Source organism: Pogoniulus pusillus, chromosome 25, assembly GCF_015220805.1.
Source record: "Pogoniulus pusillus isolate bPogPus1 chromosome 25, bPogPus1.pri, whole genome shotgun sequence".
Taxonomy (NCBI): domain Eukaryota; kingdom Metazoa; phylum Chordata; class Aves; order Piciformes; family Lybiidae; genus Pogoniulus; species Pogoniulus pusillus.
This window is the reverse complement of record NC_087288.1, coordinates 11,608,305-11,631,183: the sequence shown is the minus strand read 5'-3', so window position 1 is coordinate 11,631,183 and position 22,879 is coordinate 11,608,305. Positions and strand designations below refer to the sequence as shown.

At 43.6% G+C, this 22,879-nt stretch overlaps 1 protein-coding gene across 3 annotated transcripts; it reads left to right on the top strand.

Moving 5' to 3' along the window:
• The first annotated feature begins 3,538 nt into the window (after positions 1-3,538).
• On the top strand, positions 3,539-22,321 carry NEK2 (NIMA related kinase 2). Of its 3 annotated transcripts, none has more exons than XM_064164457.1 (9): positions 3,539-4,083; positions 13,658-13,875; positions 14,898-15,135; positions 15,791-15,873; positions 16,113-16,239; positions 17,445-17,661; positions 18,556-18,610; positions 18,691-18,758; positions 21,872-22,321. In XM_064164457.1, the coding sequence occupies exons 2-9, from the start codon at positions 13,691-13,693 to the stop codon at positions 22,084-22,086; spliced, it is 1,188 nt and encodes a 395-aa protein (XP_064020527.1). In that variant the 5' UTR covers positions 3,539-4,083; positions 13,658-13,690; the 3' UTR covers positions 22,087-22,321. The 3 variants fall into 3 exon arrangements, with proteins under 3 accessions (XP_064020527.1, XP_064020526.1, XP_064020525.1); XM_064164456.1 differs by lacking the exon at positions 3,539-4,083 and adding an exon at positions 13,243-13,458; XM_064164455.1 differs by lacking the exon at positions 3,539-4,083 and adding an exon at positions 13,243-13,482.
• The last annotated feature ends 558 nt before the right edge of the window (positions 22,322-22,879 follow it).

The following is a 22,879-nucleotide window of genomic DNA, read 5'->3' as shown; positions in this document are numbered from 1 at the left end:
CAAGGAGCTGTGAGAAGTCAGCCTCTTGACTTTTCATTTGTGTCCCTTTCACTTATATTAGGTGAAAATAAATCTGAAATACTCAATTAAGGCAAAAATCAGGGATGAGGGAAAACTCCTGACCTTTATTTTACTCAGTGCTTTGTTGTGTATGGGAGGTATTAGTGCGCTCAGCAAACCTGAGCGTATTAAGGGTAGATATCACAAGGTCAGAAGTGCCAATTGCACTAATTAGTGCAATCCTGACTAAGAACAGTTACATGACTTTATTTTTAATGAGCACAAGGATTATGGGAATTTAGGTAGAACAATCATCTATTTTTACCTCCTACTTGGTAAGCTCAGAAGATGAGTCAGGAATAAGCTGCATAGTAAGATAGGACTGAGCCATAGTTAAAGGGACAAAAAGTTCCTTGCTTCACAGCATTGCGTGGAAGTCTGCAGGTTGTGGCCATAATCCTTATTTGATACTGAAACTAATGTGTTGCAGTGGCAGTGTACAAGTGGGCACCCACCTAGGAAGCTCAATATGACAATTTATTGGGGTTTTTTTCCATATGTGCAAATTAGGAGGTAAAGAAAATACATTTTGTTAGCAGTTAATTTATACTTATTTCTTCTAATTGCTGTTTTGTCTGCTACTGAAGGCTAAAAGTGTTAGAAGGAAAAAAAACAACCATGCAGTAACAAAAAGAGTTGTAGAAAACCTTTCAGCTGCCAGTCTTCCTTTATGTCCCAGTCTGACACTGTCTGCCACAAGCTCCTGGCAAAACTGGAAGCTCGTGGCTGGCACAGATTCACTCTGGTATGGGTCAAGAACTGGCTGGAGGGCTGGGCCCAGAGATTGGTGGCGAAGGTGCCACATCCAGTTGGCAATTGTCATGAGTGGTGTGCCCCAGGGATCACTGCAGGGCTCAGTGCTTTTCAGTATCTTTATTGATGATCTGGACCAGGGGATTGAGTCCAGCATCAGTAAGTTTGCAGATGATACCAAGCTAGGAGCAAGTGTGGATCTGTTGGAGGGTAGGAGAGCCCTGCAGAGGGACCTGGACAGGCTGGATGGGTGGGCAGAGGCCAATGGGATGAGATTCAACAAGGCCAAGGGCAGGGTAGTACACTTTGGCCACAACAACCCCAAGCAGTACTACAGGCTGGGGACAGAGTGGCTGGAGAGAAGCCAGGCAGAGAGGGAGACCTGGGGGTGCTTAATTCTCTTTTATGTTGTGTAATGCTTTTTCTCAACAAAAAATGTTTCAGGGAGGGAAGTAAATGCCAGAGGCTGAAGTTGGGACACCTGACTGTCTAAAGTGAGTGAGGTGCTCCCTGGAAGAGTACTGCTTGAGCACAGTCTGTCAAGCCCAGGCCAAGTCAAGTCTACATCACTGGGTAATGTTTAAAATGCAATCCGGTTCCTTGTGACAAGGGGATCTTATCAATGTTTACAAATACCTAAAGTACAGCTGGCAAGAGGATGGAGCCAGGCTCTTTCCAGTGGTGCCCAGCAACAGGATAAGGGGCTATGGGCACAAACTAGAACACTGGAAGCTCCATATGAGTATAAGGATGAACTTGACTTTGAAGGTGAAAGGCACTGGAACAGGCTGCCCAGAGAGGTTGTGGAGTCTCCTTCTCTGGACATATGCAAAACTCACCTGGACAAGACCTTGTGCAACCTGCTCTAAGTGAACCTGCTTTAGGGGGGGTTGTTAGACTGGGTGATCCCCAAAGGTCCCTTCCAACTCTTATCATTCCATGCTTCTGTGATGTGTGCAGTGTCTGAAGCTGCCTACTCATGACAGTAGCTCTCCTATCTGCAGTACTGTCTTCCCTCAGGTTCTCAAATGGATGGTAGTGCTGAAGTCTTAATCATGGTCCTTATTGGGTTTATCTGTGGCAGATGAAGAGATTGCCACTGCACCTTTCAGTTTCTCTGATAGTGGTGACCTCTACTCTAAAAACCATACCCTTGGCTATTATTAGGCTGTGGCATGCTGGCTTGAGTGGACCCTCTTTTAGAGTCATAGAATGGTTTGGATTGGAAGAGACCTCCACAGGTCATCTAGTCCAACCCCCTGCAGTCAGCAGGGACATTCCACAGTACATCAGGTTGCCCAGAGCCCTGTCAAGCCTGGCCTTGAGTCTCTTCAAGGATGCAGTCTCAACTACCACACTGGGCAGCCTGTTTCAGCGTTCCGCTACCTACATAGTAAAAGAACTTCCTCCTCACACCCAACCTAAATCTACTCTTCTCTAGTTTCAAACCTTTTTTTTAATTGTTCCTTGCTGGGGGAAGGATTTTTTTTGTGTTTCAATGTGTCTTTCCCTGTAATTGACTCTTTCTGATATAAGCACCATATTTAGAGCTTGTTCTTTCCCAAAATGTGGAGAAAAGTTATTACTTGGCTGACGTAGTTAATTTGAGCAAAAGAGAAAGGCAGCAGCTTTGTAGGAATAATTGCATACAAGCTTATAGTGGCCTAGCTAAACTGGCTCAAGCATGCACAAGTGGAGTTATTTTGTTGGGAGGCACCTTCCACTGTCCCATGTAAGTCTCCAAATGCCCTAGTTGTATTGGCTTAAGCAATACCTTGAACTGGTGCTGCTGTCCAGCTCTGCATGTAGACCAATTTCCCCCTTTTCTCTCCTATATCTATTTCTGCAGAGTTTATGCCCCAAGTTGAGTTACTCTGATGGTAAAATAGCCTGTTCTGGGAAGTTGTTTTCAGGATTAGCAGAAGTAAACAGAGAAGGTCTCTCTGTTTCAGGGAGACTGAGAATGTCTTAAGAAAACCATGTAACCTGCTCCTTGAACCCATTTTCATGAGGGTCTGCTGACATCTCTGCTGCAGTGTGTTGTCAGCAACATTGATGTTTGTAAGCATGTCTCTCCCCTTGTTGACTAACACACACTAATAGATCCTGTGGGTGGAGCATCGTTATGTAATTGTGCTTGCATTGCAGACATTGAACTTCCCATGACATAACAGATCCTGTATTAAAGACAGAAGCTGCTTTACCCTGAGTATTATTGCTGATGTGAACAGATCTAATGTCAGCAGATGCACTGCTGCTACATCCAGTGTTCTGCCACTCTGCTATTAATAATTTCCAACTGAAAAAAACCCACCTTCTTTCATTTGTTTGCAGAGCAAAAACCTCAGATCTTTGCCTTCTCAAGAGTCTCTAGTTTAACATCTGTGGTGTTAGGAAGTCAGTATTAGGTAATTATAAGATGCACATTTATCCAGGGGTACCCCAAATTCCTCTCTTCTCCCTCTCTGTGGGTTTGAATGGAAGAAGAAAGTGCAAAAACCTGCTTCCCCCACCCCTGCCCTGCAGGTTTGAAGTGGGGCAGCAAAGGTTGCCTTTCTGCACGTGGGCTGACCCATGTGGAAGCCTGTGCTGCAGTCAGGCTGGTGGTTGGCTGTGTTTTCGGGCCCAACATAAATGGGAAATGGACACTTTGTCTAGAAAAAGGATAAATACAGCAAGGGTTCCACCTTGAGAGTTCCCATCTTGGAAGAGCTTCTGCCTTAACAGAGTGCCCATCAGAATAGGTTCCTGCCATGACTGGACCATCTCCACTTTTGGACGGCTCCTACCTTTTGTATGGCTCTTGGTTTTATCCCATCCTTGCTTTTGGATGGTCCTCCCCACTTTTGCACCCTTCTGTGCAAACCTGCAGGCTTGGCAAGCCCTGGGGTCTTTTGAGAGAGAGACAGCAGCATCTGGACCACCCTCTCTCAGGCCCTAGCAGTAGTCAACTTCTGTCTGCTTCCCGGACTGGAGGACCCTAGCAGTTTTGGCTGTCCCCTGCTGCTGTGAAGGCAGCATCATTCCACGATCATTCCACGACCATCCCACCTGGGGAAAAGTTCTCAAGACATTTCAGAGTTTGCCACCTCTATCACTCACCTAAGGCACCTCTGCAAACCTCTGTACCAAGAGGAACCAGGATCCAATCAGAGATCATCTACCTCTTTCTCATCACCCTGGGAAGATCTGGAAGCCTCTCAATGGCCAAGCAGTTCCAACACTGCCACAAAGGAGCCAGGACTATCTCAACGTTTCTACTCCCCCACAGTAAGTAGCACAGACTTACCATAGGGCTCCAGGCTGCCTATTTGTAAGTGTGGTAGAGCCATTTTGTGGCTAAAATTTTCCAATTTCCTGATCCTCCTAAACAAATGAATTGCCCATGAGCATCCTTGGGAAGATTTTCCTGATGGAATTAGAACCCAAATGTAACTCATTTGCATAGAGCTGTGGGTGGGGCTTTCTGGAAAGAAAAATAACGACCTGTTTTATAATGCCTGCCTCATTAATTGCCACAACTAAATCACAGCAGCATGTGGATCCGTGTGGATGGCTGACACTCTTGAGGTCCTCGTTCAAAGAAAAGGGAAGTCTTACTCAAAGCCAGAGCGAGACGACTGAATTCTTCTTGTAGGCTACTGAAATAATTGCCTACTAGGACTAGCAAATACATTGCTTGTTACACCAAGCAGGTGATTCAGTTATTCTTGTAGAAGTCACATTTACAGAAGCCCCCTGCAATCATCTTGTTTTCAACAATCATACAGTGATGTCTTTCTCTTACAGTTCTGTGATAAAGGGCTAACTAATGAATAAGCTTCCACGAGCTATTCAGGCAGGAGTCAGAGATGAGGCACCTATGGACTTGAATGTTGTGGTTAAAATCACATTTCTTTGTAGGAAAAGGAAGAGAAGACAAAGGGAAGTGAGGCTGCTTTGAGTGGGATATAAAGAGACTGCAGATCATTTTCCATCACCCTAGGCCGTTCATTATTTCAGGGTTTTGCCCTTAATCTCAGAGTTGCATATTAATGCATCAAAGCATTTTAGATAGAGAGCGGATCCACTCTGATACTCTCTAGGGACTGTAGCCAGTAGTGTTTGCTTTTATGATTATATTGGCCACAATGCTGCTGTGTCCAGTTCTGGGCTACTCAATTCAAGAGAGATGTTGAGGTACTGGAAGGTGTCCACAGGAGGGCGCCAAAGCTGGTGAGGGGCCTGGAGCACAGCCCTGTGAGCACAGGCTGAGGGAGCTGGGGGTGTGCAGCCTGCAGAAGAGGAGGCTCAGGGCAGAGCTCATTGCTGTCTGCAACTACCTGAAGGGAGGCTGTAGCCAGGTGGGGTTGGTCTCTTCTCCCATACAAGCAACAACAGAACGAGGGGACACAGTGTCAGGCTGTGCCAGGGGAGGTCTAGGCTGGGTGTTAGGAGGAAGTTGTTGGCAGAGAGAGTGATTGGCATTGGAATGGGCTGCCCAGGGAGGTGGTGGAGTTGCCGTCCTTGGAGGTGTTCAAGCAAAGCCTGGCTGGGGCACTTAGTGCCATGGTCTGGTTGATTGGCTAGGGCTGTGTGCTAGGTTGGCCTGGATGAGCTTGGAGGTTTCTTCCAACCTGGTTGATTCTATGATCTGCAGTATAGAATTCTGAGGGACTTCAGGGCTCTTGTATCCACAGAGGCTGCCAAGTCTCAAGTTACTAGTCTACCTGGACAGCAGTTTGTATGCATATCTGCTGTATATGAGATTGCCTGCTGTTCAGAGATTCCTTGTAATAGCTAAACTTGGGCAGGGTGTGGGGGAGGTATGTGAAATGAGGACAGAATGACAATGTTCATAGCAGAAATACCTCACAGTAATAGTTGTCATCTCCATTACTGTCAAATTACTTCTGAGTTGTTGCCTATCATATATTGTTTAGCTTGAGGGAAATTAAATGGTGCCCTTGCTTCCATTGCAGAAATGAGAGTAGTTCAGTTCTCTAAGGAGCTCTGCAGAGCGGCAAAGGAAATGCCCAATATCCTTTGGTCAGAGTGTTTTTAAAGTACTCTGAGGAGTAATCCTTGCTTTATGCACTTTACTTTCATTTAACATATAAAAAAAGAGAGGAGGCTTTTATTTATAAAGTATCAACTGTCAGACAAAGCTAGAGCCATTTGAAGTTGAGGCTATGTTGGGACCCAGATGTAAGCATTACAGACCGAATCTTCACCTTGGATCAGAGAGCAGCAAGAACAGTGGATGGGACAACAGACTGAAACTGGGCATTAGCAGGCTCAATTCCTGCATCAGCAATTAACTTATCATGTGATATCAGGCAGGTCCATGGCATTTTCACCATTCCTTCTCTAATCCAGCACAGTGAGAATGAGTGCAGCAGACTTTCTGGTCCAAGCTATCTTAATATTTAAACTCTTACTCAAATTACAGATACATGTTTAGGCACTCTGATAAATAAGACTGTATACAGTGAGTGTTAACTATCTCAGTGTGATGGTTTGGGAATTACCTGCGCCTCCAATCTTATGAAATCACCCAGACTAGACTCAGCCAGCTGGAAATTAAGGACTGAAGCTTTATATTCACAGTTTAGCACAATATACAAGCAGATACTTACAATATTTACAGCTATAGACAGGAATATACAGGTTAAAGGTAATACAGAAACACAGCATTCCTCCCTGGGAGGGGACCCACCACCTTTCCACTTTCTTTGCACCCCTCTACCTTATCCCAGAATATGCCTTACAGTCAAGGTGAGCTGCAAGGATTGGCAAGGGGGGTTAGAAGCAGAATTAGTTGAGTTACACAGCAAAAGCCCAGGCACTGGCTGCGATAGATAGAGACTCATACATTCTCACACACTGTCTTATCTCTTTTGTGTTCTTGTTTTTATACATCTCAACAAGCCTATGAGTGAAGTAGCGTGCTAATTTGAGGCTAACTGGAATATTTTAGTGAGAGAAATGAGATTATAGGCTGTGAAAAGGAAACAGTGGTGATGTCTGCTGCACTCATAGGCTTGCTGAGATGTATAGAAGCAAGAACACAAGCACAGGTAAGACAGAGTGTGTGTGTCTCTGTCACAGCTGGTGTCCTAGGCTGCTTCTGTGTAACTAATCCTTCTGTTTCTAACCCCCCTTTGCCAGTCCTCCAACCTCACCTTGCATGTAAGGCAAACTCTGGGATAAGGTGAAGGGGTGGAAAGAAGAATAATCTATTTTTTCTCATTAAAATATTTCAGTTAGCCTCAAACCAACACACTGCCAGACCTGTATGTTAATACCAGAAATATTTTAGAGTGTGAGATAATGATTAGGCCTTCTGGTCTATGATGCTACTGGTGCACTGTACTAACAATTAAATGTTTAAGAGTACTACATTTGGGGTGATGGCACAAAACCTGGATTATTCTCTGTGGTCAAGCAACTGCTGTTGTTGCTGAAGGCATCACAGATTAATAGTCATCCTCCATCGTGAGAAGTGACCTTAATATTGCAGTCAAAACTAAATTGCAATCAAAACTGAATTTAGACCTTGTGATGGCAGTCTGCACTAATTACTGTTGGTGAGTTAGTAGGTACAAGTAATTTGCTACACAGGCATTCTATATGCCTAAAAGCAACGCAGGGCTCTCAGCAGGAGCTGGTGAGAAAGCAGCTAACTGGAGCCCAGGTGGTAAGGTTAGTTCAAGGAGAGAGCAACTCCTGTAATTCCTGGCATGGAGTTTAGGAAGTGTGGGTTTTCTTCTTTCTTGCTTTCTTCTCAGGGATTGTAGTGGTGGCCTCATGGCTCCCTGTGGCCAGAGGGAGAATCACATTTTAGGTGGTGAGCAATTCCAACAGAGATTTGTGAGGTCACTTTGACATAATTCTAGGAGGTGGTGTTGTAATTTTTGCCTTTTAAATGCTTCAGTCTATTCCTCATAAAGCTCTGGAGCATGACTAATTAATATAATAATGACCTCTAGCAGAGAACATTCACTGCCTGAATTCTCAGGACTTAGAAGAACACGGAGAACAAGTTGGAAGGTGCTTAGAAATTGAATTAACAGATTATTAGGCCAGCAGCCAGTAAGGGACTTCTTCATGCATAGGTGTGCTAAACTTTGTGCCCCAGGGAACCCAGGCAAAGCTGCTGACTTCTCTGGGAATTACACAATGTGGGGACTTCCCTGTGGGCAAAAGGGGATGAGCTCTGGAGCTCCCTGGAGCCCTCTATTTATTCAAACTAATATTCTGTGAATCAAATGATCTAATTAACTAAACATGCATTTGACCACAAGAATGTTACACATTGCAAACCTACATCAGGGTTGCGTCTTTGATTCACTGCATCTACTTTCTAGAAAATTCCCTTCTTTTTCTGATTTAAATCATCAGCAACCTGTGCAGCTGCTCCTGAATTTTGATCCTCAGAGCCTGTTACAGCTCTTTGTCCTTTGTAATGATGCTACTGAAACAGAAAAAAAACAAATAAATAAATCAGGCTCTTTGAAACAAGTTGTAACCAACTATCTAGGTACAAGTAAAGTTTCTTTTCTATTTTTGAGTAGAGAAAATGAGGGCAATTACAGATCAATGTGGTCCATATAATATCATTCCCATTTGGATTTTTACTATGGATTTATTATTTTTATTATTTATTTATGATTTATTATTATTACAGAAAGGGACCTGGAGGCACTGGTAGATAATAGCTGAACATGAGCCAGCAGTGTGCTCAGGTGGCCAGGAGAGCCAAAGGCATCCTGGCCTGCATCAGGAACAGTGTGGCCAGTAAGACAAGGGAGGTTATTCTGTCCCTGTACTCAGCATTGGTCAGGCCACACCTTGAGTGCTGTGTCCAGTTCTGGGCTCCTCAGTTCAAGAGAGATGTTGAAGTACTGGAAGGTGTCCACATGAGGGCGCCAAAGCTGGTGAGGGGCCTGGAGCACAGCCCTGTGAGGAGAGGCTGAGGGAGCTGGGGGTGTGCAGCCTGGAGAAGAGGAGGCTCAGGGCAGAGCTCATTGCTGTCTACAACTACCTGAAGGGAGGTTATAGCCAGGTGGGGTTGGTCTCTTCTGCCAGGCAACCAGCAACAGAACAAGGGGACACAGTCTCAAGCTGTGCCAGGGAAGACATACACTGGATGTTAGGAGGAAGTTGTTGACAGAGAGTGATTGGCATTGGAATGGGCTGCCCAGGGAGGTGGTGGAGTTGCCATCCCTGGAGGTGTTAAAGCCAAGCCTGGATGAGGCACTTAGTGCCATGGTCTTGTTGATTGTCTAGGGCTGGGTGCTAGGTTGGACTGGCTGATCTTGGAAGTCTCTTCCAACTTGTTTGATTCTATGATTTCTGGGCTTCAGGCTAAGTTTGAGATGATACTGAAATCACCAAAATGGAAACAGATTCTGAGCTTCAGCTTCTGCAAAACGGAATGAGGTATCCTTGAAATCAGATTTCACATTCAGAGACAGCATCAATGGCCTTAAGTATTTGTCTGTCATCACCTCAGTTTTGCAGACCTAGGGACTGGAATGCCTGAGGTGTCAGCAGTTGCTGCCTTACATTGCAGCTGCTAACCTTGTGTTCCCCTACACTGCTGCATTTTGTCCAGTGCATAGTTTCCAGAAGGATGATAGCAATCTGAAAGGAAAAAAACAAACCCATGATCAAAAGCTGCACAGATGGTAGGTGGCTGAAATTGTTGATAATATGTTGGAGGTGACAGACGGTAAGGGCAAAAAAGAATTACTGCTGGCATTTAAGGGGCTCTGCCAGGAGACAGAATAGTAATGATGAAGGAGATGCCTAAAAATATTTTCAGCACTGAGATTTCCTAAATGAGAATAAATTCCACAAAAGACAGAGGCATCTCTCTGTCTTTTTTTCTTTCATGAGACAATTAAAATTGTGGTGTGCCACATAAAATGTGACCTTCGGAATAGAAACCTCTTAAGTGTCTTGCACAAGCTATTTGCTGTGTGCTGCTGTGAACAATTACTGAATTACCTTCTGCTGTAATGTGGTACATGTAGTGTCTTGTAGGAAAGAACTCAGGTTGTAACAAGTAATAACCACACTTCCTCTCAAGCTGACATTTGACAGAGTACCAGTCATAAAGCAAAGTGCAGAAGGGGCTTACTATGGAGGCTGCTTGATACAACAGGTAGATCTTCAGAGTCCTTTAAGAAAAGTCTTAATAGGTACCATGAGGCCAAATGCATCAGCCAGTGATTGTTTATGTGCAGGAGTGCTGCTGGGTCAAGGCCCTGTCAGTCAGACAGGGATTGCATGATTTAAGTGTGCTGAGCAGCTGAAAACGGTGCCCACGGCATTGTGAGATATGTGGCAGAGGCTCAGGAGCCTGGGGCTACCTGGAGTCCTCTTGAAGACAATGGGGTAGGGTGAGTATAGCCTGCCCTTCCATCAATAATGCTACTTGGGATTGTTTGTTAGCTCTCATTTGGCATTGTAATCTCTCCCTATGGCTGTGGCATGTGAGCCATAGGTATTGTGGTTTACAGCATACCTTTCCCATGATGGTTTCAGTGTTTAAACTATAATAAAGTATTGAAACTGTACTCAGAGCAGGGTACCCATGTGTGAGAGCCTTCCCTGGCCCCAAGAACTCACTGGAAACTCACCATGGGCAAAAAAAAGTAAATATCTAAGAAAAATACCATGTTAACATCTAACATCTACCATGTTATTCAGTATTTAATATTTTTCAGGTAACTATGCCATGGGATAGGACAAAAGGTACTCCTTACAGCAGAATTGACAGATGTCATAGAAATTGACAAACTTCATCAGAGAACTACAGAATTACTTTTGTGCATGTGTTAAGTGTAGGGAAATTAAGAGGTTTACATCAAATTTTATATTTGATGTAAAAAAAAAGAGGGGGGCAGGACAAAATACTGCAAGCAGTATTATAAACATATTGTTGAAAACTTTTGGCAGCTTTCAGAGACTTGAAGTCAACACACACATATTCAGCACTAGAAATCTAAGAGCTGCTCTTGAACTAGAGGTCAGGGTTGAAAACAGAAGACCTTACAAAGGAGGTCTCCATTTGAAACTTGATGTATAGAATCATAGAATCAGCCAGGTTGGAAGAGACCTCTAAGCTCATCCAGTCCAACCTAGCACCCAGCCCTAGCCAGTCAACCAGACCATGGCACTAAGTGCCCCAGCCAGGCTTTGCTTCAACATCTCCAGGGATGGCAACTCCACCACCTCCCTGGGCAGCCCATTCCCATGCCAATCACTCTCTCTGGGAAGAACTTTCTCCCAGTATCAAGCCTAGGACTCACTTGACTCTGTGCTCTCTGACATGGCCATCATGGAAATCAGAAAGAAAGACAATGGATTGCCTATTAACATTTTAATAACTACTTTCAGAAATGCATTTTCTCAAAATTATCCAGCTCTTAAAAAAACAAGCATAATCAGGAGCAAAGTGACTGTGCTGCTGGGTTTTGGAGCCTGACACTTTGACATTTATCTGACTCAACCCAACATTTCTCAAGAAACTTTCAAGATAGTCCCTAGATGAAACACTGTATTGAAAACCCATTCTCTTTCTTTTGAAATATAGATAGAAAGACTCCCTTTGATAACAGTGGGAATGCATGATGACCTTTTGCTAATTTGCAAGTACAGAAGTTTGATACAGAAATATTTGAAACAGAAATCAGAGCTTACAGCCTGATTGATATGTACTGTACTTTTGGTCAATTTCTTTTGTTATTTCTATTGCATAATGCCATCATTTATTTACTATGTTAATGGCATATATGTTTTCATTTAATATGGTTAAAATCAGCAATAAAAATGAACCATGTTACTTATTAACAAAAAACATCTTTACACTGTGTAATTCATTTGCTCATTTTTTGCCCCCTGTAATGAACAGACATTGTCTACAGATAGACAGCTGTAAGATTTTTATAATGGATAACAGAGGCTTTTCTGCCTCCTGGTGATGAAAGGCTTCGATTTTTCTAAAGACTAATATATTTCATAAGTACTCAGTAATAGCATGACATCTTGTTCCAGTGAGTTCTCTGGGGCCAGAGAATGCTCTCACATGTGGGCACCCCACGCCAGGTACAGTTTCAATACTTTATTTCTAGCTTAAACACTAAAAACATCATGAGGAAAGTATACTGGAAACCACAATACCTGTGGCTCACATGCTACAGCCACAGGGAGAAACTACAATGCTAAGACATGACAAACAATCCTGAGTAGCACTATTGACCAAAGGGCAGCCTATACCTCCCCTGGCACAACTTGAGACTGTGTCCCCTTGTTCTGTTGCTGCTTGCCTAGCAGAAGAGACCAACCCCACCTGGCTACAGCCTCCCTTCAGGTAGCTGTAGACAGCCTGGATCAGGAACAGTGTGGCCAGCAGGACAAGGGAGGTTATTCTGCCCCTGTACTCAGCCCTGCTCAGGCCACACCTTGAGTGCTGTGCCCAGTTCTGGGCTCCTCAATTCAAGAGAGATGTTGAGGTACTGGAAGGTGTCCACAGGAGGGCGCCAAAGCTGTTGAGTGGCCTGGAGCAGAGCCCTGTGAGGAGAGGCTGAGGGAGCTGGGGGTGTGCAGCCTGCAGAAGAGGAGGCTCAGGGCAGAGCTCATTGCTGTCTGCAACTACCTGAAGGGAGGTTGTAGCCAGGTGGGGTTGGTCTCTTCTGCCAGGTACCCAGCAACAGAACAAGGGGACAATCTCAAGTTGTGCCAGGGGAGGTCTAGGCTGGATGTTAGGAGGAAGTTGTTGGCAGAGAGAGTGATTGGCATTGGAATGGGCTGCCCAGGTGGTGGAGTCGCTGTCCCTGGACGTGTTCTAGCAAAGCCTGGCAGAGACACTTAGTGCTATGGTCTAGTTGACTGGCTAGGGCTGGGTGCTATGTTGGACTGGATGTTTGGACTCTTCCAAGCTGTTTCATTCTGTGATTCCATGATGCTGTGGTTACTCCACCGCAGAAGATGCCTCAGGCACCGCTTTTTCAGGCGGTGGTGATGAGGGTCGGCCCTAACCCGACAGCAGGTGTATAGCTGCTGCTGTGTTGTAGGGAAGAAGAGACAAACAGGATTTCCTCTGCCAGTAATGTCTGAGCTTGCTCTCCTCGGGAAACGCGAACGAAAAAAGCCTGAACTAAAAGCCGTTCATCTGGCGGAACCTCGAACGGCCACCTAGTCCCTCGCCCGGTCCGCGTGGAAGTATGGAGCCAGGTGCTGGCTTCTTTCTGCGCTATCGCAGGGGGACGGGGCGGGCGGGCTGCCTGCCGCCGTGCCGTGCCCCACCTAGCCGCTGCCACTCTGCCAGCCCCGCGGGCAGCGCCGACCCCAGCTCCCCGGGCGGCGGGAGCAGCGCGCGTCCCGTGCTATCGCGATATCTCGCCGCCGCCCGGCCGTTGTAACTGCCGTCGCCTTGCCGCCGCTGTTTACGGCGGCGTAGCCAATAGGAAGGCAGGCGAAGCGAGTGGGCTGGCGAGTTCGGCCAACGGGAGGGAGGGGCGGTGCGTTTAAACGGTGCGGGTGCGGAGCCGTGTCTGCAAGGGACTTGGTGCTCTCCTCGTTATGCCCGGCCGTCCCGACGACTACGAGGTGCTGCTTACCATCGGCACCGGATCGTACGGCAAGTGCCGCAAGGTGCGCCGTAAGGCCGACGGCAAGGTGAGGCTAGGCGGCGGGATGGGCGGCTGAGGCACCGTAGCATTGCTGTCGGTTTCGGATGGGTGCTGGCGGTTCTGTGAGATAAGCGAGTGGGTTTGAACGAGCCCCGCTCCCTTCTGCGGGGCTCTGTCTTGGGTATAGTGACTCCTGAAGTGAGTGTGTTGTTTCTCCCTAGATCTTGGTATGGAAGGAACTTGACTATGGCTCAATGACAGAGGCAGAGAAACAAATGCTTGTTTCGGAAGTCAATCTGCTTCGGGAGCTGAGGCATCCGAATATCGTCCGCTATTATGATCGGATCGTCGACAGAAGCAGCACGACCTTGTACATCGTGATGGAGTACTGCGATGGCGGTGACCTGGCCAGCTTAATTGCCAAGTGCACGAAAGAAAGGCATGTGAAATCTGTTTGTGTCCCTTCTGGAGTACCTCACATCTTGGGAAATCAAAAGTGCAATCTGTCTCTTCTTCCTTTGGACCAAATAATTCTTCTGAAATGTGAAAGGTTTTGTGTAAAAAACTTAACAGTGAGGGGAAATTGCGTTAATGAATGCACCAGCTGATTAGAGGTTTCTGTGAAAACTGTAAAAGAGCTCAGCTCCCTTTTGAGGCAGAAGCAGTTGAAGGGTTTCTGGATGCAGTGCTATATGCATGGGCTTGAAACCATAAACTGGCAAGTCATAGTTTTTGCAGCTAGGGCCCTTGATCTGTGAGTTGTTCTGACTTGGCCATCAGTAAAACCCTTTCTAGCCTTTTCTTTTTGTTGGAATACCAAAACGCATGAAAGGGGGAAGTGATTCTGAACATGCTGTTAAAAGCTATTTCATGTGCCTGCATATAAAGCTTGTGGAGACATCAAGTTGATGAGACTTCACCTTGGTCTGCTCTTATCAGCCTACTTCTGAAGTACTACAGTGGTTTTCACATTCTGTGGTTAAATAAGTACATGATGCCAGTTTGATGTTACTTTGTGAGAATAGTCTGAAATGGTATGGCAGCTGCTCCCTAAGTATCAGTGCTTTCATTTAAGGAAGGTTATATTACAAATCATCCCAGCTTTGACTCTGTTGCTGTTGTGTGTTGCCCATCATAAACAGCTGACAATGCAATGTTCTCATAAGTGATTAAAGGGAGAGCTGCCATTACAGAAGCATCAAATTTATTTCTGTGCTAAGCAATGGAAATGCTATGTATTAGTTTATGGGAGGAAAGAAACATCACAGGGACTCTACAACAAAAATCTAGATGCCTTCAGCATTTGGAGTGGGTTTTTTTGGAGGGGGTTTAATTTCTGTTTTGAAAAATAGTATATGTAGATGTGTGTTGCTGTTAGTTTTTTACAAAGTGCTGGTAGCAACCACTTAAAAGTGGTGCATGCTCAGAGAATAGCTGTTAAACAACACGTTCATCTTTCAGGCATTATTTGGAAGAAAGCTTTGTTCTCAGAGTGTTGACTCAATTGGCTTTGGCCTTGAAGGAATGCCACAGACGGAGTGATGGTGGAGTCACTGTACATCGCGACCTAAAACCAGCGAATGTCTTTCTAGATGGCAAACAGAATGTGAAACTTGGAGATTTTGGCCTGGCTAGAATATTGCACCACGACACCAGCTTTGCCAAAACATTTGTTGGAACTCCATATTATATGTCTCCAGTAAGACCTCTCTTCTGTGCTTTAACCTTACCTTTGTCTTTCCAAGATCTTTTTTTCTGTAATGTGGCCTCAGAGTCCATGGATGTTTGAGAGGTTTTAATGAGGAGTTACTAGTCTTAAACAGAAATGACTTTTTCACACTGGTTATTTTGCAGTTATTTTCATTTCCCTTCTTCCCTGTGCTGTTACTACCTTCTAATTAAAGTTGCTTTTTGTGGTATAAGTTTTGATATGTTCTTGGAGTATTGTAGATGTGTTGAAGTCTACTGTTCCTGAAGAGGAACAGGGAAGCTAGTGTGCCTGTGTGTTTTGTGATATTCAGGTAAAGAGCTTATTAAACTACTTCTTGGTGGTAGGACTTCAGCTTGTAGTGAAGATGAGAAAGTGTTCTTTCCCTGATATGTTGTCTTTCCTATGGGAAAGATTAACGCTGACTAAAATACAGAATGGTATCAACTGAAGATCAGTGCAGTGCTTCAGTCTTCTACAGTGTAGTACTCCCATAACTTGTTAATATCCTGCTAGTGAGAGTAACTGTGGGAATAAATTAAGATGGAATCTTAAAAGTAAGCCCAGTATGGTTTAATTCAGGTTTGAACAGTAGCTGGTTATCTTGTAATAATAGAATATCTTAGAGACCTTTCTCTTTCTTTAGGAACAAATGAACCACATGTCATACAATGAAAAATCTGACATCTGGTCTCTTGGATGTCTCCTGTATGAATTATGTGCTCTCTCGTAAGTATAGTTGTGTGGTAGTGTATCAGCATAGCTGTTAATGCATGTTTTGATTAAACTTTGTGGGAGTGGAAAGCTTAAAGGTTTTGGAAATCAATTCTAGATTTTTATTTCTGCATTGATCTTGATGTCAAATCAAACCTTTGGTTGCAACTTTTTTCTTAATCTGGTACTTCTAAAATGAAAATAAGTTCTGTAAACCTAATGAAGGACTCCAAGAAAAATATGTTCTCCCTCAGGCCTCCATTTAGAGCTTATAACCAAAAGGAGTTGGCAGAGAAGATAAAGGAAGGGAAGTTCAGGCGAATTCCATATCGTTACTCAGAGCAGCTGAATGAACTTCTCAAAGAGATGCTAAATGTAAAGGTAAGATTCATCTGCTTATTTGTCCACCTATAATTTGAACCCAGTACTGAAATGCTGTTGTTCTCAGCTATGAAATTATCTGATCTGAAGTAGTGGTTGCTATCACCTTGCCACTGGCAATATCACTTGCAGAGGAAGGAGGGGGAAATTGTGCTTAAGTGTTATGTTTGTTTCACAGGATGCAAAAAGGCTGTTTTGGCTTAGTTTCCTAACAGTGTACTAAACTGTGCTAGTTTGAGGCTAGCTGAAATGTTCTAGTGAGAAAAACTAGATTATAGGCTGTGAAAAGGAAACAATGGTGGTGTCTACTTCACTCATGGGCTTGCTGAGATGTTTTGTGATTTTGTTTTTATACATAGATAATACAGTTGCAGTGGCTCTCTGTTGCAGCTGGTGCCTGCACTTTTCTCCCTGATCTGCTTTCTGTGTAACTAATCTTTCTGCTTCTTCCTTCCCCTTGCTGATCCTCCAAACTCACCTTGCACGTAAGGTGAAGTCTGGGATAAGGTAGAGGGGAGGAAAGAAGACAGAAAGATGGTTGGGAGCCCCTCCTGGTTTCTGTGAGGGCTCTTGTGTTTCTGTATCACTTTTAACTTGTATATTTCTGTCTGTAGCTGCAAATATTGTAAATATCTGCTTGTATATTGTGCTAAACTGTGAATATAAAGCTTCATTCCTTAATTCCCAGCTGGCTGAGTCTAGTCTGGGTGATTTCATAAGGGGAGGAGGGGGTGGGGAACACCCAAACTGTGACATAACCAAGGTCTTAACTTCAAGGGTAAATATTTCCAATGTGTTTGGAAGTTGGAGGTGGTTGTTTTGTCTTCATCTCATGTTGTGCTTCGGGGCTAATGCATAGTTTGCCCTTTCATTGGCTGGTATGGGGGTGTTAAGAAGAATGCTGCATGGAAGAACAAAACTTAACAATTGCCTCTGCAGGGCCATCACCCCAGTCTGGTTCTGAGAGGAGTGAGTTCCTGGGCTGGCAGAACCAGACTTGCAGTTTCTGGACCTGAAGGCTGGTAACAGCTTCATCCCTTGGCTTTTGTTATCTGGTTGTGTACCCCTTCCTAACTCTATTTTTCTCCAGCTTCTTCTTCACTGTATAGCACCTCAGCTGGTGTCAACCTAGGGTGAGTCTTGCTCGGTGAGTCTTGATGTTTCTTGGTTACAGATGGTACCTATTGGTCATGTTTTTCCTTTAGGATTATTGCCGACCTTCTGTTGAAGATATTCTGCAGCACCCCTTGATAGCAGATTTAGTGGCAGAGGAACAAAGACAAAATTCTGACAAGAGAGGCCGAAGATCATGGGAGCCAGAAAGAATGCATTCTGATGCTGCAGTGAATGAGCTGAAACAGAAGGAGCAACAGTTACAGGAGCGAGAACAAGCCATTAAAGAGAGAGAGCAGCGTTTGGAGCGTATGATATTCCCCTTTGGAGAGCGGGTGGCAGTGGGGCTCTGACCCAAAACAATAAGTGCAGAGAAAGGAAAGGTTTTCAAACCCCTCATTTTGGTATAGTAGGATACCATACTCCTGCACTGAACAGGAATGCTTGGGCTTACTCATACTAGTTCTTTTTTTAAATGACTAAGATACAATTGACAATTTTGATAGAAAAGTCTGGTTTGGGAAGATTTACCAAATGCAAGTGGTAATTAGGAAAGCATACAGAAAAATAGGGTCTGGATATTTTGCTTTGCACCATACAGTGTAGGTTCTTTTCACCTACCCTGTCAGTTGACATTGGCTAGGCTTTGTGTAGTCTCAGGTGAGCCTGGAGCAAAACATACCTGGGTAAACCAACTGCTTTTATAAAAGCTGCACCCTACAGTTAGCTTCCATGTGAAACTATAGATGGCTGGCCACAAGAATTGGGATTTCCTGCCCACATAAAATACATCTTTGCACATGCAGTAGGCTCTGTAATATAGAATCTAACCATACATATTGTCTTCTGAGCCTGAATAGCAACTGCTGTAAACAGGGTGTTTAGTCATAGGTGATTTGTGGTATCTGAGTATTTAGATCTGTCGTCCTGTGCCATGGGCTAATGTGCAGAATAGAAAGCTGCTTATAGCTTCATTGTTGTGGACTTGGTAGAATTTGGTGGAGGGGAAGCATGCCTAACACTTCAGAGTACTTGCCCAATGCTTTGTCAGTGCACTGATCTTTGTTTAGAGCCATAGAAGCAGAAATGTGGATGTGTTTGACAGGCCACTATCTTTTTCTGCAAGGAGCTCCATCATGCATAATCACTCAAACTTTAACATTTACATTTTAACACTGCCTACTACCACATTTCTACTTCCAGAGCGAGAACGAGAACTCTGTGTTCGAGAGAGACTGGCTGAGGACAAACTTGCTAGGTACCTTACTAACCCATAATTGCCTATGTAAGAAACTCTGCAGTAATGCAACAAAAAGCTTAAACTTCTTTCTTTAACAGAGCTGAAAACTTGATGAGGAACTACAGTCTTTTCAAACAGAGGACATTAGCTTGTGCAGATGCTCCAGGTATGAAAATGCACCAGAATTGCACTGGCACAGATAAACATAGGCTGGTATGACTAGAAGAATGCCCTTCATACTCAGCATGTTGTACCTGGTCCCACTGCAGCAATGCAAAGTCCAATTATCTGTGTCATTGGGAGGAGACTCCTAATTTTCTACTCCACAAAAAGACTTGGTCAATGCTGCTAAACCACATGTGAGTTACTACTGTCAGCACTTCAGTCTTGTGCTGTTTCAAAAATTAAGTACTTGTGGTAAGGCTGAGTGCTGATTTGTAACTCAAATTTCTCAGAGCTGCACTTATTTTACTTGTGGATGTCTCTTTATAAACCTTTGACTTAGTGAATTTTAATAAAGTTGCACTTCTATTCACTTCAAAGTGGAAAATAAGTTTTTGCAAGTGACTCAGTTGTGATTGGTGCATCATACAAGCTCTGGAGAATATCAACTATTATCATATTCCACTTGAAAATGTGCTATAGTCCAATTTGTTTTACAGTAGATATTACCCTATAAGTATTTGACAGTCACTTTAGCCTTGGTTTAGTCCTCAATATTATAAGAGGTAATATCATATGTTCATTGCACTCATCTTCTAATAGTTAAAATTACTCTAAATGTGTTTTGCAATATTGGTAGAATAGCCAGATCATGGAATGTGAGGCTGCTTGTCAGAGGATGTAGGGAGGCAACTAGGAAAGCTAAGACCTCCTTTGAATTCAACCTTTCAAGGGAGGGCAAGGACAACAGACAGGGCTTCCTCAAACACACTGCAGGAAAAACTAACACTAGAGGTAGTGCAGGCCCTCTGCTGAATGAGATGAGTGCCTTGGTGACAGGATACAAAGAAGGTGGAGTTACTAAATGCCTTCTTTGTCTCCATCTATACTGCTGGAGATTGTCCTCAGGAGCCCCAGACCCCCGTTGCCCCAGAGGAAGACAGGACAAAGGAGTTTTACTTGGTGGCTGAGGGCAGGATTAGGGGAAAGTTGAGTAATCTGCACACCCATAAATCCTGAAGGCATGCACCTGTGCATCTGAATAGTGTATCTAGTTCTGGGCTCCTCGTTTCAGTAAGGCAGGGAGCTGTTTGAATGAGTCCAGAACAGAGCCACAAAGATGATTAAGGGGGTGGAACATCTTCCTTACAGGAAGAGACTGAGGGAGATGGGGCTCTTTAGTTTGGAGAGGAGACTGAGAGGTGACCTCATCAGTGTTCTTAAATATGTAAAGGGTGACTGCCAGGAGGCTGGAGCCAGGTTCTGCTGGGTGATGCTCAATGACATCACAAGGGGCAATGGGTGGAAGTTGAAGCTTAGTAAGTTTCATGGAAACATGAGGAGAAATTTTTTTCACTGTGAGAGTGCCAGAGCACTGGAACATGATGCCTGGGGTGGTTCTGGAGTCTCTCTCTCTGCAGATATTAAAAATCTGCCTGCGTGCATTTCTGTGTCATCTGGTATAGGTGATTCTGCTCTGGCAGGAAGATTGGACTGGATGAGCTTTCACTGTGCCCTCCAAACCCTAATATTCTGTAGTTCTGTGAACTAGCTGGGTCCTTAGTAGTATTCTGAAACAAAAGTGTCAACACCCTTTAACATGGCAGCAACAACTTATTCATTTAGCTCTTGACAGGTAAAGGAAGATGAACATTTCACTGCCTCCAATAGCAATAAAGCTGAAATGGCCTTTTGTCTCTTTGGGTTTTTTTGTTCTTTCAAGAAGTGCCTCTTGTAGCAGGCAACAACACAAGTAAAACATCACCAGAAGTTAGTGGTACTTGAACATTAAGTACACTGCCACTCCTGTCAATTTTGAGAGTTCCACATGATTTAGTGCCTGATACATTAGTCTTAATTTTGCATTATACTGTTTAAACTTGCCTTGGGCTTTCAGATGTTGCCTCTAACACTGAATAAGGTAAATGAGCTGGAAAGTAAATGAGCTTCAGCATTTGCTTCTGTTCTCTTCTGCATCTCCCACTCCCTTCTGCATTTTGCCTTCATTCAGGGCTATTAGTTTTTGAAGGTGTGCAAAACCACTTGGAGTAGTTAATACCTCAGCTCAGACTATAGTTAGTGCAAGACTTGGTCAGTGTCAGTCTTGCATTATCTGCACATCAGTCAGTTGAGCATTTGTAACAATGTTTGCTGCTCTTCCCATTCTCATTCAACAGTACTCCACTAAAGCTGCTTCTAAAATTCTTCCAGTTCTTACATGAGTGGACTAAGTGTTTCACCAGTCTGTTAGCAAGATCACTTCCTTGTCTCCAGTTGCCCAAATATTGCTGTGTTTTTCACAACTGCATTGCATTTCCCACATCTTTGAGATCCCTTATTTCTCCCCAAAGTCAGGTGTGTGATTCACAATGGGATACCAAAAATGCATGTTTTTAACACCATGTTCTATTTTCTGGTTGCTGGGCAATGATTTAATGTTTACATGATGTGAAACTACAAAATGCTATAACATTCACTAGCCTCTTCAGTTTGATTCTAATCACTCCTGTGCTTATTGCATCTTTGCTTGTTAAATTTTAATGTGCTTGAGTTTGTTATCATGGAGTCAGAGCCTAGTTGATATAGAACCATAGAATGGTTTAAGTTGGAAGGGACCTTAAGGATCATCCAGTTCCAACCCCCTGCCATAGGCATATCCCACTGACTTAATTCAATGATAGAGTGACAATGTAGGTAATGCAGGAAGATCACTGGGCAGGTTAGGTCTGCTCTTTCCACGAAAGACAGACAAGGTCTTTTGGTACCTAAGGGAAATTGAAATTTTTTTGGAAATGGATTTTGTTGCTGTTTAATTTCTGTCCTTCAAAGGAATTTCCATGTCTTCCCTCCTTATGTCAACTGATATTTCCCAAGGTGATGGAAGGTGCACTCTACAAACTACACTGACATATATCTTTTTACCATAATGATTTTAAAGTCTTGTTTTCAAATTTTATTCACAACATGGGGAAAAAAAATGCATTTCTGGTCATAGCAACATTTCAACTAAATTAATTACAGCTGTATGTAGATAAAATGGGTAACAGTGCTAAAAGACATGAGCAATAAATGCTGAAAGATGCACTAAGTCAGTACTTGTTTATTTTATTTCTTAAGATAATGCACTCCTGCTTCCCTTTTCTACAACTAAGAAGAAAGTACACTTTGGAAGCGAAGACAATGCTGTTAATGTGGAAAACTATCCTCCTCCTAAAGGAAAATGCTCTGATCTCAAAAGACGTATGTATGCTGCAAACCTAAGGGCTCAAGCACTGTCTGAACTGGAAAAGAACTTTCAACTCAAGAGCAGGCAGATTCTGGGCATGCGCTGACACTGTAACGGATACAAGGTACTTAACTTTTGAAAGCTGATTAAATGTATAAGAAGATACTTGTGCTTCCTTCTTTTAAGCTGGAACCTACTGAAAAATAATCTTAACAGTTGTTATGACTCTATTAGGAAGAGTTTGTATAGGTGATTATGTTATGAACCCAGGTAGTGTTGTACCAAATCAAACACATTGAGTTAATGCTATTATTAAAGAAAAAATATTTGGGTCCTCCTTATGTTTACCATACATTATTGTTCTGAAAGTACAGAAAATGAATATGGCAAAGCAGATTGCTTTTTTTATCTGGTAGAAAGGCTTTTCAGATTAGAATTGTGCAGAGATTCACCGCCCGTGGACTAAAATTATGCTGTGTGTAATGTATGGTACTGGTAAAAGAAGCATACAAACCAGATGTCTGTGTTCTCACAACTGAATAACACAAGAAGCTAAATTAATAATGAACTGCTCTTTCTAATCCAATTATTCCCTTGGCTATGAATGAGGCCTTGAGTGAACTGTTCTGATGGGAGGTGTCCCCACCTATGGCAGGGAGTTGGAACTAGATGATCCTTGAGGTCCCTTCCAACGTAAACCCTTCTATGATTCTAAGAAGCATTGATTTTTTTTCTATATGCAGAATGATAACTGCTCTTTCTTTGTGCTTGTAAATACTTTTTAGCTATCAAAGCAGAAAGATTTCTACACTGTCTCTTCCTGCTAGGTAGGAGACCTATCAAAGCAGGTTATGTTTAGGTTAAAGTTTTTGACTAATGATTGGTGTGGGTCTACTTAG